We start from the raw sequence: 16209 nt of genomic DNA, 5'->3' as shown, positions 1-16209 counted from the left end.
AGAAAGGCAGATACTCCATTCTGCCTACCCTGAGCCCAGTGAAAAGTCAGTGATTTATTAATAGCTGTTCCTTCAACCTAAGAGGCTCCTGGGATGGGGCCACACTTGGGAACTATGGGCTTCGCAGAGGAACTGCTACAGGAAGTTTGGGCACAATTCTCACTTGAGGCTTCCAGGCTTTGGGTGATTACGGCACAGAATCACCCAGTGCCTTGGCGTACAGATTACCAACCCCCCTCGGACCAACCAAAGCAAGCTCCCAGGTTTCACACCCTCCACCTTCAGGTGGTTTTCACTCACATCAAAATGGGAGATCCACCACCCTTGGCAGTGCTGGGTTCTGTCTTCCCTGTGTCCATACAGAAGTCTCCAAGACGAGGGTTGCTGGAACCAGGGGTCAATCCAGATTTGTTGGGCCTGAGGCTCACACATGTGCAGGGTCCCTCTTCAGAAGAATAATTCAAAATTACAAAGATATAATTAGGTGCTTGGTCTTGAAGGGATCCCTGAAAGTGAGGGAACTAGAGTTTCAGCTTACTTTCATGGCAAATCCACAAAGCCAGAGCCTCAAAACATAGTGCAGGCCAGCCTTCCCTCAACCCGAAAGAACCTGAATTTGTAGAAAGGTTCCCAGATGTCTCAATGAAATGAACAGCTTTCCAAAGCCCAGCCTCCGGCTGACCAGGTAGCTCCTGAGAGACGGGCTCCTGAGGGACCAGTCACACGCGATGGGGGCAACTGCCAGGGAAATTCGCTCAGTGACAGGGTGGCTTCTGGGACATGGGAAATCTAAGCTCCCCAGCTCCTCACCAAGGCCACTGGGACTGCAGAGGTCTCTCCAGCTATGGCTATGCCTGTCTTTTCATAGAGGTTTGCCCTGACGCCATGGTTTTAATGTGACGTCTCTCACCCCATTCACCAAACACAATAATCCTCAAGTTGTTATCATCTCTGGCTAGTATTCATCTTATCCCTTTTTTTTTTTTTTTAATGAGACAAAGTCTTGCTCTTGTCACCCACGCTGGAGTGCAGTGGCACAATCTCAGCTCACTGCAACCTCTGCCTCCCAAGTTCAAGTGATTCTCCTGCCTCAGCTTCCCAAGTAGCTGGCATTACAGGCGCCTGCCACCATGCCTGGCTAATTTTTGTATCTTTTAGTAGACACGGGATTTCACCATGTTGTCCAGGCTGGTCTTGAACTCCTGACCTCAGGTGATCCACCCGCCTCAGCCTCCCAAAGTGTTGAAATTACGGCATGAGCCACCGTGTCTGGCCCGTCTTATAGTGTTTTCTCCACTATGACTCACCTTGTTTTTCTTCTGATGACCTGCTTTGCCTATCTTGCCCACTAGCTTGCAACCCGCATAGGGCAAGGGGCATTTTCTGTGTGGTCTACACTTGTTTACTTTGGGCTCAAAGAGAAGAATAAACTAATCAATTCCTTTGACAGTAAACTCTGAGGTCTTCCCTTAAAGCCCTCACTCTCCTAAAAGAAACATAACTTTGGGGGTGAGTGTGTTGCAGAAATGCATGGAGCATGGTGGAGTGGTGGCTCATGCCTATAATCCAAGTGCTTTGGGAGGCCAAGGTGGGAGGACTGCTTGAGTCTGGGAGTTCAAGACCAGCCTGGATAGCATAGTGGGCCCGTCTTTACAAAAAATAAAACATTAGCTGGGCATGGTGGTGAGTGCCTGTAGTCTCAGCTACTAAGGAGGCTAAGGCAGGATTGCTTAAGCCCAGGAGTTTGAGGCTGCAGTGAACTATGATCACACCACTGCCTTCCAGCCTGGGTGACAGAGTAAGACCCTAAGGATTTAAAAAAAAAAGAAAGAAAAAGAAATGCATGGAGTGGCCTTTGAAGGCAGGAAAGTCTCCCAGCAGAAATCTAAATCACTGAGTTCGGATGTGGGCTAGAGCCAGCGACGTGTGGTTTCATGGTGTCACTCTTGGCTTCTCCTAAGGATAGCTAAAGCTTTGACTACCTCCTCTCTATATGAATGTGTACAGTATCTAAATATATACGTCTGTGCGCTGCTATATAAAGTATGTGTGTACTACAACAAAGAGACTGTCTTCAGAAACAGCCTCTTCTTTTGGGCATTGAATGGGCATGACAGTTTTACAAGTGACGCAAATGAATGGATGTTTTACATACACTTTATACTTTGCCACATGCTTTGGGATTCCAGGAGCTCATTTAATCATCAGTGCACATTGAGAGGCAGGTAATTTACCGGTTGTGTGTGTGTGTGTGTGTGTGTCTTTTTTGTTTTAAGTCAGAGCCTCTCTCTGTCACCCAGGCTGGAGTGTAGTGGCACAATCCTGTTTTACTGCAACCTCTGCCTCTGGGGTTCAAGCAACTCTCCTGCCTCAGCCTCCCAAGTAGCTGGCAGTAAAGGCACGCACCACCACACACGGCTAATTTTTTTTTTTTTTTTGTATTTTTAGTAGAGACAGGATTTCACCATGTTGGCCAGGCTGGTCTCAAATTGCTGACCTCAAATGATCCATCTGCCTTGACCTCCCAAAGTACTGCGATTACAGGCGTGAGCCAACACACCCAGCTTTCCAGTTGTGTTTCTTTTTTTCTTTTTTTTTTTGAGACAGAGTCTCGATCTGTCACCCAGGCTGGAGTGCAGTGCAGTGGCGCAATCTCGGCTCACGGCAAGCCCCACCTCCTGGGTTCACATCATTCTCCTGCCTCAGCCTCCGGAGTAGCTGGGACTACAGGCACCCGCCACCGCGCCCAGCTAATTTTTTTGTATTTTTAGTAGAGACAGGGTTTTACCGTGTTAGCCAGGATGGTCTCGATCTCCTGACCTCGTGATCCTCCCGCCTTGGCCTCCCAAAGTGCTGGGATTACAGGCGTGAGCCACCGTGCCCGGTCTTTTTTTTTTTTTGAGGTAGGGTTTTGCTCTGTCACCAAGGCTATAGCTTCAACCTCATGGGCTCAAACGATCTGTCCCACCTCAGCCTCCTGAGTAGCTGGGACTACAGGCATGTGCCACTACGCCTGGTTAGCTTTTAAATTTTTTGTAGAGATGGTGTCTCGCTGTGTTGTCCAGGCTGGAGCACAGTGGCTATTCACAGGCATGATCCCACTAATGATCAGCATGGGAGGTTTTTTTTTTCTTTTTTGAGGTTGAGTTTCACTCTTGTCACCTAGGCTGGAGTACATTGGCACAATCTAGGCTCACTGCAACCTCCACCTCCCAGGTTCAAGTGATTCTCCTGCTTCAGCCTCCCAAGTAGCTGAAATTACAAGCATGCACTGCCGTGCCCAGCTAATTTTGTATTTTTAGTAGAGATGGGGTTTCACCATGTTGGTCAGGCTGGTCCCGAACTCCTGACCTCAGGTGATCTGCCTGCCTTAGCCTCCCAAAGTACTAGGATTACAAGTGTGAGCCCTACCAGCATGGGAGTTTTGACCTGCTCTGGTTCACCCCTACATAGGCAACCTGGAGGTCATCATATTGACGCCGAACTTAGTGTGGACACCCAATCAGCAGAGCACACTACAGCCCAGAACTCCTGGGTTCCAGTCATCCTCCTGCCTCAACCTCCCAAGCAGCTGGGACTAGAGGCAGGTGCAGCCACGTCCGGCTCTCCAGTGGCTTGTAAATAACAAAGGCATTTATCCCAAGAGGCACTCCACAATCATACTGTGAAGCAATATTGGAAGACTGTCTGCAACATGGTTTCCCCAAGAGAGAAATTTCAAGTAACTGGAAATTTATATCCCAGCATTGGGATTAGAAAAATCAAATTGATGGATGTAACCACAACTGACGGCTGATAACCAAAAGCAGCCAATGCAATTTCTTTTCTGTTTTTTTTTTTTGAGATGGAGTTTCACCCTTGTTGCCCAGGCTGGAGTGCAATCTCAGCTCAACGCAACCTCCATCTCCCGGGTTCAAGCGATTCTTCTGCCTCAGCCTTCCAAGTAGCTGGGATTACAGGCATATGCCACCATGCCCGGCTAATTTTGTATTTTTAGTAGAGATGGGGTTTCTCCATGTTGGTCAGGCTGGTCTCGAACTCCCGACCTCAGGTGATCGTCCTGCCTCAGCCTCCCAAAGTGCTGGGATTACAGGCGTGAGCCACCGCGCCCGGCCAGCCAATGCAATTTCTAATGAGGGCAGCAAGTCACCATTTAAAGGTTATAGTTGTCAGAAAGACTGCTATTTGTGGACTTAGGCTTTAACAAAATGTTAAATTGTATGAAAACAATGAAAAAGCAGTTTGAGAGGATTAACTTGAACATTTCCCAAAAAAGATGAATCTTGCAAAACAGAAGTTTCTAACACGAATTTGCTATTGCTTATAAGATGATGGTTTAACAAAGGAAAAATCTTCCTTTTTGTAAAACAAATACCTGTGTGTTCTAACGCGAGTTCTGCAGAGAAATGTAGAGGGAGAACAGAGTAGCAAAAGCCGTCTCAGAATCAGTGAGACTCTATGGAAGCAACTTTACATTTTAAGTTTTCCCATACAAAGCTTTTCAATCTCATTGCATATAAAGATTAATTGCAAAAATAATGCAGGGATAACTAAAAACCTGTCTATAATACACTGATACTTTGTCATATGGAATTCCAGTCGGTGACTGGCTGGCATGTACCCTGATCAAACAATATACACACAAACCAGACAGCTTTTTACTGAGACAGTCAGTATCCATAGTGATTCCATAAAGATGCCACTCTCATTTCTGGAACACTCTGCCATATTGTCATTTGGGAATATCAGAGTCAACCTGCACCATTCATAAGCACTTTCCCCCCACAAAACATGATGTGCAACAATGGCAAATTCTGACTTCATTTGGTTCTTGTACATATGAAAGGCATTTGTTGGGTTTCTCACCAATCTGAACATCTCTGGTTTGGAATATGGTGAATCCTTGGACAAAAGCTTTCCCTGAATCCACTACACTTGTTCCATTTCTTTTTTGTAGGTTCTATAACGTAGCACTAATGGGCATTCGAGGGTGAAGGTCCTGAGTGCTGATTATCTCCACATTTCCCTACGATTTGGATGCAGGGATGGACGACCTAGAGCTTGGTGGTCCTATGATCATTTCCCATCAGTGTGAACTCTCTGAGGGTGTCTGAGGGAAGTGCTGTGTGAAAAGGCTTGTGTATGAATATACATTTCTCATGTGTATGATTGGGTCAAATCTGGAAAGGGATGAGCTATGGCTTAAGGTCTTCTTATGTCCCCAGCACATGTGGAATGCGTTTATCCAGTGTGAGTTCTCTGGTGCTTGGTAAGGGAGGAGCTGTGTGTAAAGGCCTTTCCACAGTCCCTGCACGCATACGGCTTCTCTCCTGTGTGGATCCTCCGGTGCTGAGTGAGGTGGGTGCTCTGCCTAAAGGACTTTCCGCAATCGTGACACTCATAGGGCTTTTCCCCAGTGTGCGTCCTTTCATGCTGGCTGAGCGAGGAGCTGTGGCTGAAGGATTTCCCACACTCATTGCACCCATAGGGCTTTTCCTTGGTGTGAATCCTCTGGTGTTCGATGAGAAGGGAGCTCTGGCTGAAGGCTCTGCCACACTGGTTACATTCATAGGGTTTCTCTCCTGTGTGGATCCTCTGATGCTGAATGAGGGGAGCAAGCTGGCTGAAGGCTCTGCCACACTGGTTGCATTCATAGGGCTTCTCCCCAGTGTGGATTCGCTGATGTTTGGTGAGGGATGAGCTGTGGCTGAATGCCTTGCCACAGTCATTGCATTCATAGGGCTTCTCCCCCGTGTGGATTCGCTGGTGTTGAGTGAGGTGTGTGCTCTGCCGGAAGGCCTTCCCACACTGACTGCACTCATAGGGCTTCTCTCCTGTGTGCGTCCGCTCATGCTGGCTGAGCGAGGAGCTGTGGCTGAAGGTTTTCCCACACTCGTTGCATCCGTAGGGCTTCTCTCCTGTGTGAATCCTCCGATGCTCGGTCAGGAGTGTGCTCTGGCTGAAGGCTTTCCCACACTCACTGCACTCATAGGGCTTTTCTCCTGTGTGGGTCCTCTGGTGCTGAATCAGTGGGGTGATCTGGGTGAAGGCTTTTCCACACTCATGGCACTCGTAGGGCTTCTCCCCTGTGTGGATTCGCTGGTGTTTGGTCAAGGACGAGCTGTGGCTGAAGGCCTTGCCACACTCACCACACTGATAGGGTTTCTCCCCAGTGTGGATTCGCAGATGCTGGGTGAGGTGGATGCTTTGCCGGAAGGCTTTCCCACACTCGCTGCACTCGTAGGGCTTCTCGCCTGTGTGAGTTCGCTCGTGCTGGCTGAAGGAGGACCTAAAACTGAAGGATTTCCCACATTCGCTGCACTCATAGGGCTTCTCGCCTGTGTGAGTTCTCTGGTGCTGGATCAGTGGGGCAATTTGGTTGAAGGTCCTCCCACACTGAGTGCATTTATAGGGTTTCTCCCCAGTGTGGATTCTCTGGTGTTTGGTAAGTGCCGAGCTGTTCCGGAAGCCTTTTCCACATTCGTGACATTCGTAAGGTCTCTCTCCTGTGTGTGTCCGGTGGTGTTCGATAAGTGCTGAGCTGTGACTAAAGGCCTTTCTGCATTCCTGACATTTGTAGGGTTTCTCTTTTACACATGTTTTCTGTAGAACATTTAGGTCTGGCTTCTCCCTTTTTCCACGTGTTCCCCACATGTGGGGGCCTTGTTTTTCAGGAGTCATTGGTTGATGTGGGAGATCAGGGTTCAGACTTACATTTTCCCCAAACCCATTCCTCTGCCACTGCTCCTGAACAGGCGTCTTCACAGGTGTGAAGGCCGCCGGCACTGCCAGGCTCTCCAGGCTTTCACAACTCCATTCCCAGTGGCCCTCAGTGTCCTCACCCCTGCAGTACCATGGACTATCCCACAGGAATCTTTCTACCAAGATGACACTGTTGGATATTTCTTCAGAGATGCCTTGTTTTAGAACTGACAGTTTGACTTTGGGTCTAGTTTCCAAGTCTGAAAGAAGCAAAAACTGGAAATGTCCCTTAATCTCTGTTCCAGGGCAAAAGTTTGTGGTGAGATGGGAAGAGGAAGGATAAAACTAGTGATTTTGAAAGGTTCAAGGTTCAAGTGGCTTTGACCATTTAAAAATATAGTTTTGCAAATCAGGAAAAGAAGAGAGGGAAACACAGAATAAGGAAAAGGAAAATAAGGAATAAGGAAAGGAAGTGGAAAGAACAGAATAAGGAAAGGAAGAGGAGAGGGAGCAAAAAAACAGTTGGCACAAGAAATATGAATGGAGTCTGTGAGGGGGGCACAGAGGTGGGTACAAAGGGGATGCCCAGGAGAGAGCACTACAGAGGGACTGGACTTGGAAGGAAAAGTGTGGCACCCAGGCCCCAGCTATAGTGGCCTCCACGATGCCAGGTGGCAACAGAGAAAACGGTGCTGCATGGAGAAAGTTGGCTGATACCCAGCTTCTTTCTGACAGCATATGCTGTTGTACCACCTCACTCTAGATGTAAAGGAACCTATCTGCTCCCCACAAACAGGAATAGCTGCAACGTGCATCACTAAGAGGAAGATAAATGACCCATGGTGTATTAGAGTACTTTGATTTCGTCCATTTCACTAACTGGGAACCCCTTGAGGGTAGGGGTTTCTGTCCACCTTGCTTACCACTGTATCTATAGCCCACAGCAAGAGCTCAATATACATGCTTAATGAATGAACAAATGCACTCTCTCCTCCTCCTTCCTGGCAGGACTCTCTTTTTGCTCTGGTACCCAGCCCTGTCTGCACAGCAATGACCTGGGTGCCTGCTGCCCCTACCCTGACCCCACAGTGGCCGAGAGGTGTGATGTGGGCACCTTCCCCATATTGTTATGTTTCAGTGAAAAGTTCAGTTAAAAAAAAAAAAAAAAGTTAAGCCAGGAGTGAATGGCAGAATAGTGGCTTCCCAAAATGCCCACATCCTAACCCTAGAACCTGTATGTTTCCAATTACATGGGAGGGAGGAATTAAGGTTGCTAATCAACTAACATTAAGATACAGAAATTACACTGGATTATCCGGGTGGACCCGTGTAATCACAAGGGTCCTTAAATGGGGAAAAGAGGCAGAAGGGTCAGAGTCAGAGTGAATATGATGTGTGACTTGACCAGGGCTTGCTGACTGTGAAGATGGACAAGGCCATAGTCAAGGAATGTGGGTGCCTCTAGAAGCTGAAAAATGCAAATAAATGGATTCTTAGCCAGGCACAAGGCTTCATGCCTGTAATCTCAACATTTTGGACAACTGAGGCGGGAGGACTCCTTGAGCCCAGGAGTTCAAGACATGCCTGGGCAAAATGATGAGACCTTGTTTCTACAAAAAATAATAAAAAAATTAGCTGGGCATGGTGACACACACCTGTAGTTTCAGCTACTGAGGAGGCTGAGGCAGGAGGATCACCTGAGCCCAGAAGGTCGAGGTTGCTGTAAGCCATGATCATACCACTGGACTTCATCCTGGGCAAGAGAGCAAGATCCCATCTCTTAAAAAACAAAAAGGAGAGAAAGAAAGAAATGGATTCTTCCCTTCCCTAGAGCTTCCAGAAAGAATGATGCCCTGCTGACATCTTTATTATATCCCAGAGAGACCCATTTTGGACTTCTGATCTCCTGAACTTTAAGATAATTTGCTTTGCTTTATGCTACGAAGTTTGTAGTATTGTTGACCCTTGAACAATGAGGGGGCTACGGGCACTGACCCCAGTACAATAGAAAATCTGCGTATAGCTTTTGACTCCCCAAAAACTTAACTACTAATAGCTTACTGTTGACCATACTGATAAAATAAATAGTTAACACTTTGTTTTCTTTGAGACGTGGTCTTGCTCTGTCACCCAAGCTGGAGAACAGTGGCGTGATCTTGGCTCACTGCAACCTTCACCTCCTGGGTTCAAGCAGTTCTCCTGCCTCAGCCTCCTGAGTAGCTGGGACTACAGGTGCGCACCACCATGCCAAGCTAATTTTTTTGTTGTTGTTGTATTTTTTTTGTAGAGATGGGGTTTCACCATGTTGGCCAGGCTGGTCTTGAACTTCCAACCTCAAATGCTGCCTGCCTCGGCCTCTCAAAGTACTGGGATTATAGGTGTGAGCCACTGCTCCCAGCCCTTAGTTAACACATATTTTGTATATATGTTATATAATGTGTTCTTAAAGTAAGCTAAAGAAAATGCTATTTAAAAAAATCATAAGGAAGAGAAAATATATTTACTATGCATTAAATGGAAGTGGACCACCATAAAGATCTTCATTGTCGTTGTCTTCACAGTGAGTAGGCTGAGGAGTAGGAGGAGGGGTTGGTCTTGCTGTCTCAGGGGTGGCTCAGGCAGAAGAAAATCCATGTATAAATGGACTCACACAGTTCAAACCCATGTTGTTTAAGGGTCAATGGTAACTTGTTGCAGGAGCAGCAATAGCAAGCTAATATATTGTGTAAGGGCTGACTCTTATTGATGTGGGGGACCCTACCGTGACCCTCTCCCACACTGGCCATCCCTCCTGGACTCTGGTGACAGGCCAGTCTTCCCATCTGATGCCAATGGGAAATTAACTATCATTAGACTGGGATACTTCTGCTACCTACCAATCACCCTACAGGCACATGGCAGGGCCCAGCCTGGATCCACTGACCCACAGACACATGAGTTATAAACAATTATTTGGTTTAAGCTACTGAGGTCGGAGTGCTTTTCCTATGCAAGAGCTGACTGATGCATGACTTCGGGCCTTTGCACCTGCTGTTTCCTCTGCCTGAAATACTACTATTCACTCAGACTGCCCCATGGCTCAGGCTTCAAGTCACATGTCACCCCCTTGGAGAGGCTATCCCTCATCTCTCTGCTAAAGTCTCCTCACCCCCATCCTAGTCTACCTTATTGCTCATTTTCATTTTCTCAGCATTCATCACAATCTGTAATCATCCAACTCATTTTATTATTATTATTTTACCGATTTATTGTTTGTCTCCCCGACTCCCTCACCAAGAATGTAAATTCAGTGGAGATGAGGACTTGGTGTCATCACTCACAGCAAAATGGGTGCTCGCTAAATCTTCACTAAGGCTGAGTAGTAAATTTTCCGTGAAGAATTAGAGAACAGATGCAGAGCGAGAAACCAGGAAGCAAGCATGGACAGGCTTCTCTCAGCCCCAGAGGGCTCCCATCTCACCTGGGTACACGCCTGGGGGAACTCCAGAGTCCACCGCCCGTGGCTCTGCCTCTTGCTCCAGCAGGGAGATGACATTCGGCTTCGGTAACCAATGTCCTACTCAGGGAGAGACCCACAGAGTGAGCATTTGTATCCCAGGACCCTTCCTGAGCCTCAGCCCATTCCACCTTTGGTCTTCCAGGTCCCAGATGGCTGGGGGGCCCTGAGTGACTTCAGCTGTCATACCCACAGCCCTGGATGTTCCCCAGGGACTCATTCCCCTACTCTCAGTCCCCGACCCTACCCCTGCTTCTGGGGTGGACATGTGACCCAGGCCTGGACAATCAGAACTCTGGTTCCTCCCCTGCCCGCTGGCAACAATGATCACTGTGAAGAAGACCTGGGAGCCAAACCAGGACAACCCTGGGACACAGACCCTGTCTTTTCTGCTGGTCTTGGTCAGTTGTCTTGTCACCTCCAGAGAAGCCTCTCTGGAAATGAAGCCAGAAAGAGATTGCTATGGTCTGAATGTCGGTGTCCCCCTAAAATTTAGGCTATGCATAGTGGCTTATGCCTGTAATTCCAGCACTCTGGGAGGCTGAGGTGGGAGCTTTAGCCTAGGAGCTTGAGGGCAGCCTGGGCAACACAGCAAGGCCCCGTTTCTACAAAATTTTAAAAATTAGCTGGGTGTGGTGGTATGCACCTGTAGTCCCAGCTACTTGGGAGACTGATATGGGAGGTTTACGTGAGCCAGGAGGCTGAGTGTGCAGTAAGTATGACTGTGCCACAGCACTCCACCCTGGGCAAGAGAACAAGACCTTGTTTCTTAAAAATAAAAAAGGTTCAGGCCGGGCACGGTGGCTCACGCCTGTAATCTCAGCACTTTGGAAGGCTGAGGCAGGCAGATCAGGAGGTCAGGACCATCAAGACCATCACGGCTAACACGGTGAAACCCCGTCTCTACTAAAAATACAAAAAAAAAAAAAAAATTAGCCAGGCGTGGTGGCGGGTGCCTGTAGTCCCAGCTACTCGGGAGGCTGAGGCAGGAGAATGGTGTGAACCTGGGAGGTGGAGCTTGCAGTGAGCCGAGATCGCACCACTGCACTCTAGCCTGGGCAACACAGCAAGACTCCATCTCAAAAATAAAAAATAAAATAAATAAAAAATAAATAAATAAAAAAGGTTCGGCCGGGCGCGGTGGCTCAAGCCTGTAATCCCAGCACTTTGGGAGGTCGAGACTGGCGGATCACGAGGTCAGGAGATCGAGACCATCCTGGCTAACAAGGTGAAACCCCGTCTCTACTAAAAAATACAAAAAACTAGCCGGGCGAAGTGGCGGGCGCCTGTGGTCCCAGCTACTCGGGAGGCTGAGGCAGGAGAATGGTGTGAACCCGGGAGGCGGAGCTTGCAGTGAGCTGAGATCCGGCCACCGCACTCCAGCCTGGGCGACAGAGCCAGACTCAGTCTCAAAAAAAAAAAAGGTTCAAATGTTGGAACATAATAACCAATGTGATAGTGTTGAGGTGGGGCCTTGGGGAAGTGATTAATTCATGAGGGCTCCACTCATGAATGGGATTAGGACCCTTATAAAAAAAAAGCTTGAGGGCCGGGCGCGGTGGCTCAAGCCTGTAATCCCAGCACTTTGGGAGGCCGAGACGGGCGGATCACGAGGTCAGGATATCGAGACCATCCTGGCTGACACGGTGAAACCCCGTCTCTACTAAAAAATACAAAAAACTAGCCGGGCGAGGTGGCGGGCGCCTGTAGTCCCAGCTACTCGGGAGGCTGAGGCAGGAGAATGGCGTAAACCCGGGAGGTGGAGCTTGCAGTGAGCCGAGATCCCTGGCCACTGCACTGCCATGCCTGGGCGACAGGAAGGAAGTGCCATCAGTGAGGAGCAGGCCCTTACCAAACACTGAATTTGCTGACACTTTGATCTTAGGCTTCCCAGCCTCTGGAACCATAAGGAACAAATATCTATTGTTTATAAATTACCCAGTCTAAGGTATTCTAGCAGCCCTAACAGACTAAGACAGAAGTGCAGAGGGAGGTGTTAAAGAAGGAGGGGCTCCTGACAGCTCTACAGAAGACCCTGTTCTACCCTGGGATTCTGTAGTCTTGAGACCCAGTATGTTTCTCTGCTTCTGTTGATTTCAGGTTGAGTCTGAGACTTGTTGATATTGGTCCTAATTGATATTTCCTACATTAAAACAGTCAGGTTCCTAAAGCCCAAGACATACAGCCCCAGGCATTTGCTTTTTTTTTTTTTTTTTTTGAGACGGAGTCTTGCTCTGTGCCCCAGGCTGGAGTGCAGTGGCGCGATCTCGGCTCACTGCAAGCTCCGCCCCCCCGGGTTCACGCCATTCTCCTGCCTCAGCCTCCCGAGTAGCTGGGACTACAGGCGCCCGCCACCTCGCCCGGCTAATTTTCTTGTATTTTTAGTAGAGACGGGGTTTCACCGTGTCAGCCAGGATGGTCTCGATCTCCTGACCTCGTGATCCGCCCATCTCGGCCTCCCAAGTGCTGGGATTACAGGCTTGAGCCACCGCACCCGGCCAGGCATTTGCTTTTAAAGCTCCATCCTATACCCATATTTAACCTAGTAGAATCAGAATTCATGTCAGGGACAGACCATCAGATAGGGCATGGGTATGGCCTTACCCACAGAGACCAGAAGCCTGAAGGTGTCCAGCATCACATCACGGTACAGGGTCCTCTGGGCAGGCTTCAGCTGCCCCCACTCCTCCTGGCTGAAGTCCACCACCACGTCCTCAAAGGTCACTTGCTCCTGAAACATCACACATGTGTCCTCAGCCAAGCCAACCCTGGCACTGGCTGTAGGTGGGGTAGCTGGTGAATGCAAGCCAGGCTGGGTCGGATGGAGTTCTCTTTGGTCTGGGGTTTTGGGTCAGGTTTTTCTGTGGGGCCTGGATGGGGGCCCTGCTGATGAGGTGGAGGATCTTAGAATCTAAGGCATCATTCCCATTTCCAATAATTTGTCTCTTGAAATAAGAAATGGTGCAGAGGATAAATAAAGGAGTAAATAATAATAAAAGAGTGGACCAGTCCGGCATGGTGTCACATGCCCGTGGTCCCAGCTGTTCAACAGGCTGAGTGGGGAGGATCACTTGAGCACACAAGTTTGAAGCTATAGTGAACCGTGATTGCATCACTGCACTTCAGCCTAGGGGATAAACAAAGTTATAAAGCTAGTAGCAGCAAGTCTAAAGACTGAATCTGAGGGGTTTTTTTTATTTTTATTTTTTTTCTGAGACGGAGTCTTGCTCTGTCCCCCAGGCTGGAGTGCAGTGGCGCGATCTCGGCTCACTGCAAGCTCCGCCTCCCGGGTTCACGCCATTCTCCTGCCTCAGCCTCCAGAGTAGCTGGGACTACGGGCACCCGCCACCACGCCCGGCTAATTTTTTCTATTTTTAGTAGAGACGGGGTTTCACCGTGTTAGCCAGGATGGTCTCGATATCCTGACTTCGTGATGCGCCCGCCTTGGCCTCCCAAAGTGCTGGGATTACAGGCGTGAGCCACCGCGCCCGGCCTGAATCTGAGTTTTTTAATTTTTTAGAGACTGGGTCTCGCTGTCATCCAGGCTGGAGTGCAGCGGCACGACCATGGCTCACTGCAGCCTCCAATTCCTGGGCTCAAGCAATCCTCCCCCGTAGCTGGGCTTATAGATACAGCTACGAGCCACCGCACCAGTCCCCTTGTATGGGTTTTCTGACATTCCCACAGGAGGCCGGTTTCTTTCGGGGGCTTATGGGTGGGGTTAATGTCATCATAAAAAGGCGAGTTCCGCCCCCTTGGCCTCCAAGCCGTCTGAGGAAGCGGCACTCGATGCGCCATCTTGGAGCGCAGAGCACGCGAAGGCCTTCAACTTCCGACTGCAGAGTCAGGGCACCTACAGTTGTCTGACATCACCCAGCCTCAGGTACGCAATGACGGCCGCACAAACATAAAGCCCACTCAGACCGGGACCCGTGCCCGCTGACCGCCAGCGCAGCGTGGGCAGAGCAGAGGCTGTGGTTGGGGAGCCTGGCGCGGACTTCAGGAGGCCGGACGTGCAGGCAGAGGCCGGGCACGAGCAGAGGCCGGGCACGAAGTAGGGACCCGGCGCAAGGAGGAGGCTACGCGCGAGTAGGGACGGGGTGCAAAGAGGAGGCCGGGTGTGAGGAGGCCGCGCACGAGAAGGAAGCCGGGCACGAGGTGGAGAGCACGCGCGAGGCCGAGATTCTCACCGGGTCTGTGGAGACGCGCAGCCCAGGGGTCATGCCCTGGCTTCTGGCAGGAACGGCTGGCCCTGCTCTGTGGGAAAGGGGAGGTGAGCAGCTGGGAGGCCGAGGCGGTGCTCAGGTCCCCAAGCCCGGAACTGCGCCAGAGCCTAGCTCCGTGGAGAGCCCTCCAGGGCCCCGCGTCCCTGTTTAAGCGCCTGCTGTGTGTGGGGCGGCCCCCGCGCGGGGAAGGGCGCCTAGGGTTTTCCCGCCCGTCTGAGGGAAGCTGAGGGCCTGGCGGGTGCCGACACATGCCTGCTGCGCAGACTCTGGGCCTTAACGCTACAGTGACAAGGACCGGGTGGTTGCGGTCCCCTGGCCCTGGGCATTGTGCCTCACTTTCCCTCTTCTATCAACAAGGGTGGCGGCCCAGTGCCCGGTGTAGGGCAGAAGTGGGGCCGGGGGGAGGCGCGCGTTCCCTCAGGGGCTGTCGGAGCAGCTCCAGTACAGCTGAGCGTTGGGCCCCGCCCTCCTCTCAGACCAGGGATGCCTCCCAAATCCTGTCCCCGCCAGCCCCGAAACGGCCTTCCCCAGGCCCCGGGCAGCAAAGCGGACTCCACACAGACGCGCGCTGCTGGAAACTCGCCCCGCCAGGGCCCCAGGAAGATCCCCGGACCCCTGCACCCGGCCCGGCCCAGCCTGGCCTCCCCTCCCCCACCTCGCCGGCCTAGCTCACCCGCCTGACGGCTAGACAAAGGCCGCGGCACCGGCGGCCGACACTGCGCCTGCGCGCGCCTGACTCCATTTCCCAGAGAGCCGCGCGCGCATTTCCGGCCGCGGGTCCCCACGTCGCTCTCCCCCTTGGCTTTGGCGGCCTCTCAGTGCTGCTGGAGCTGGAGTCACCGGGCCTGGTGAAACAGGGCGCGGGAGGTGCCTGGGCATCAACGCGGGATCGGGGCCACCTGGAACGCCGTGAGCTCCCGGCGCGACCACACGGGCTTTCGTGTTGGAAACTCCACCGTTAGCTTTATTGCTGCAAACAAAGCAGTGGTTTTTCAAAACACATACTTCAAACCAAAGCATTCACCAAGATCGCACACACGGGAGTCTTTGCATTTTCCACACTGAGGCAGCCCTGGAGACTTCCTGCTGTATTTATTACATGGTTATAAGGAACATAATGTGCAAGACACTAACAATTATGACGACTTCGGACATTGCTAGGTAGTCAAAATTGTGCATTTGAACAGCAGTATAATATTCAAAGCTGGTGTGTTCTCGCGGACATGAAATGAATTGTCATTTTTTGAACATTCACCAAAGCCTGCCAGGCGCTAGGCCCAGGTTCAGCGGCACACAGTAGCGAAGCCCCCATTCAAGCGGGCTTCGTTTCACCAGCATACATTACACGTGCATGGAGCAGCCAGGCGAGAGGAGCTGGGAAAGCCAGGGCTGAGCCTTGTGCTTTTGCCCTTTTAAGAGAGGACTGATTAATTCCAATCAGCCTGGGCTTGGGAACTGTATTTGAAGCTGCGGAAAAGTTTTAAGACAGGGGCATTTTTTTTTCTTTGACTGAACTCTGAAAACAGCAGAGAACACAATACGAATTCTCATACCACACACAGACACTTGAAAAGATTTAGCTGGTTGACACATAAGTTAAGACTTTAAATGTCATAAGCCCTAAAACAGTGGCAATTATGAAGAGATATAATGGCTCAAAATCATAATGCACTGATGTAAACAAAGCAAAGGCAAGCTTCTTGGCTTTTAAGGGTGTCCTGTACGTTCCAAGAGCTGTAAAGCCCCACATTAGTGACCATCACACTGAAAGCCAGCCTGCTTTTC

The 16209-nt window shown here is 50.3% G+C and overlaps 1 protein-coding gene across 6 annotated transcripts; it reads right to left on the bottom strand.

Moving 5' to 3' along the window:
• Window positions 1-4293: 4293 nt before the first annotated feature.
• On the bottom strand, window positions 4294-15186 carry ZNF135 (zinc finger protein 135). 6 transcript variants are annotated; one of them, XM_017952772.2, is made up of 5 exons: window positions 15098-15174; window positions 14389-14455; window positions 12803-12929; window positions 10163-10258; window positions 4294-6998 (listed from the first exon to the last, which is right to left on the bottom strand). In XM_017952772.2, the coding sequence occupies exons 2-5, from the start codon at window positions 14419-14421 to the stop codon at window positions 5242-5244; spliced, it is 2013 nt and encodes a 670-aa protein (XP_017808261.2). In that variant the 5' UTR covers window positions 14422-14455; window positions 15098-15174; the 3' UTR covers window positions 4294-5241. The 6 variants fall into 6 exon arrangements, with proteins under 6 accessions (XP_017808261.2, XP_003916290.2, XP_009193767.2 ...); XM_003916241.3 differs by having other exon boundaries at window positions 4294-6962; XM_009195503.3 differs by lacking the exon at window positions 14389-14455 and having other exon boundaries at window positions 15098-15182.
• Between the last annotated feature and the right edge of the window lie 1023 nt (window positions 15187-16209).

This window comes from Papio anubis, chromosome 20 (assembly GCF_008728515.1).
Source record: "Papio anubis isolate 15944 chromosome 20, Panubis1.0, whole genome shotgun sequence".
NCBI classification, from domain to species: domain Eukaryota; kingdom Metazoa; phylum Chordata; class Mammalia; order Primates; family Cercopithecidae; genus Papio; species Papio anubis.
The sequence above is the reverse complement of the archived record's forward strand: the minus strand, read 5'-3'. Positions and strand labels throughout refer to the sequence as shown.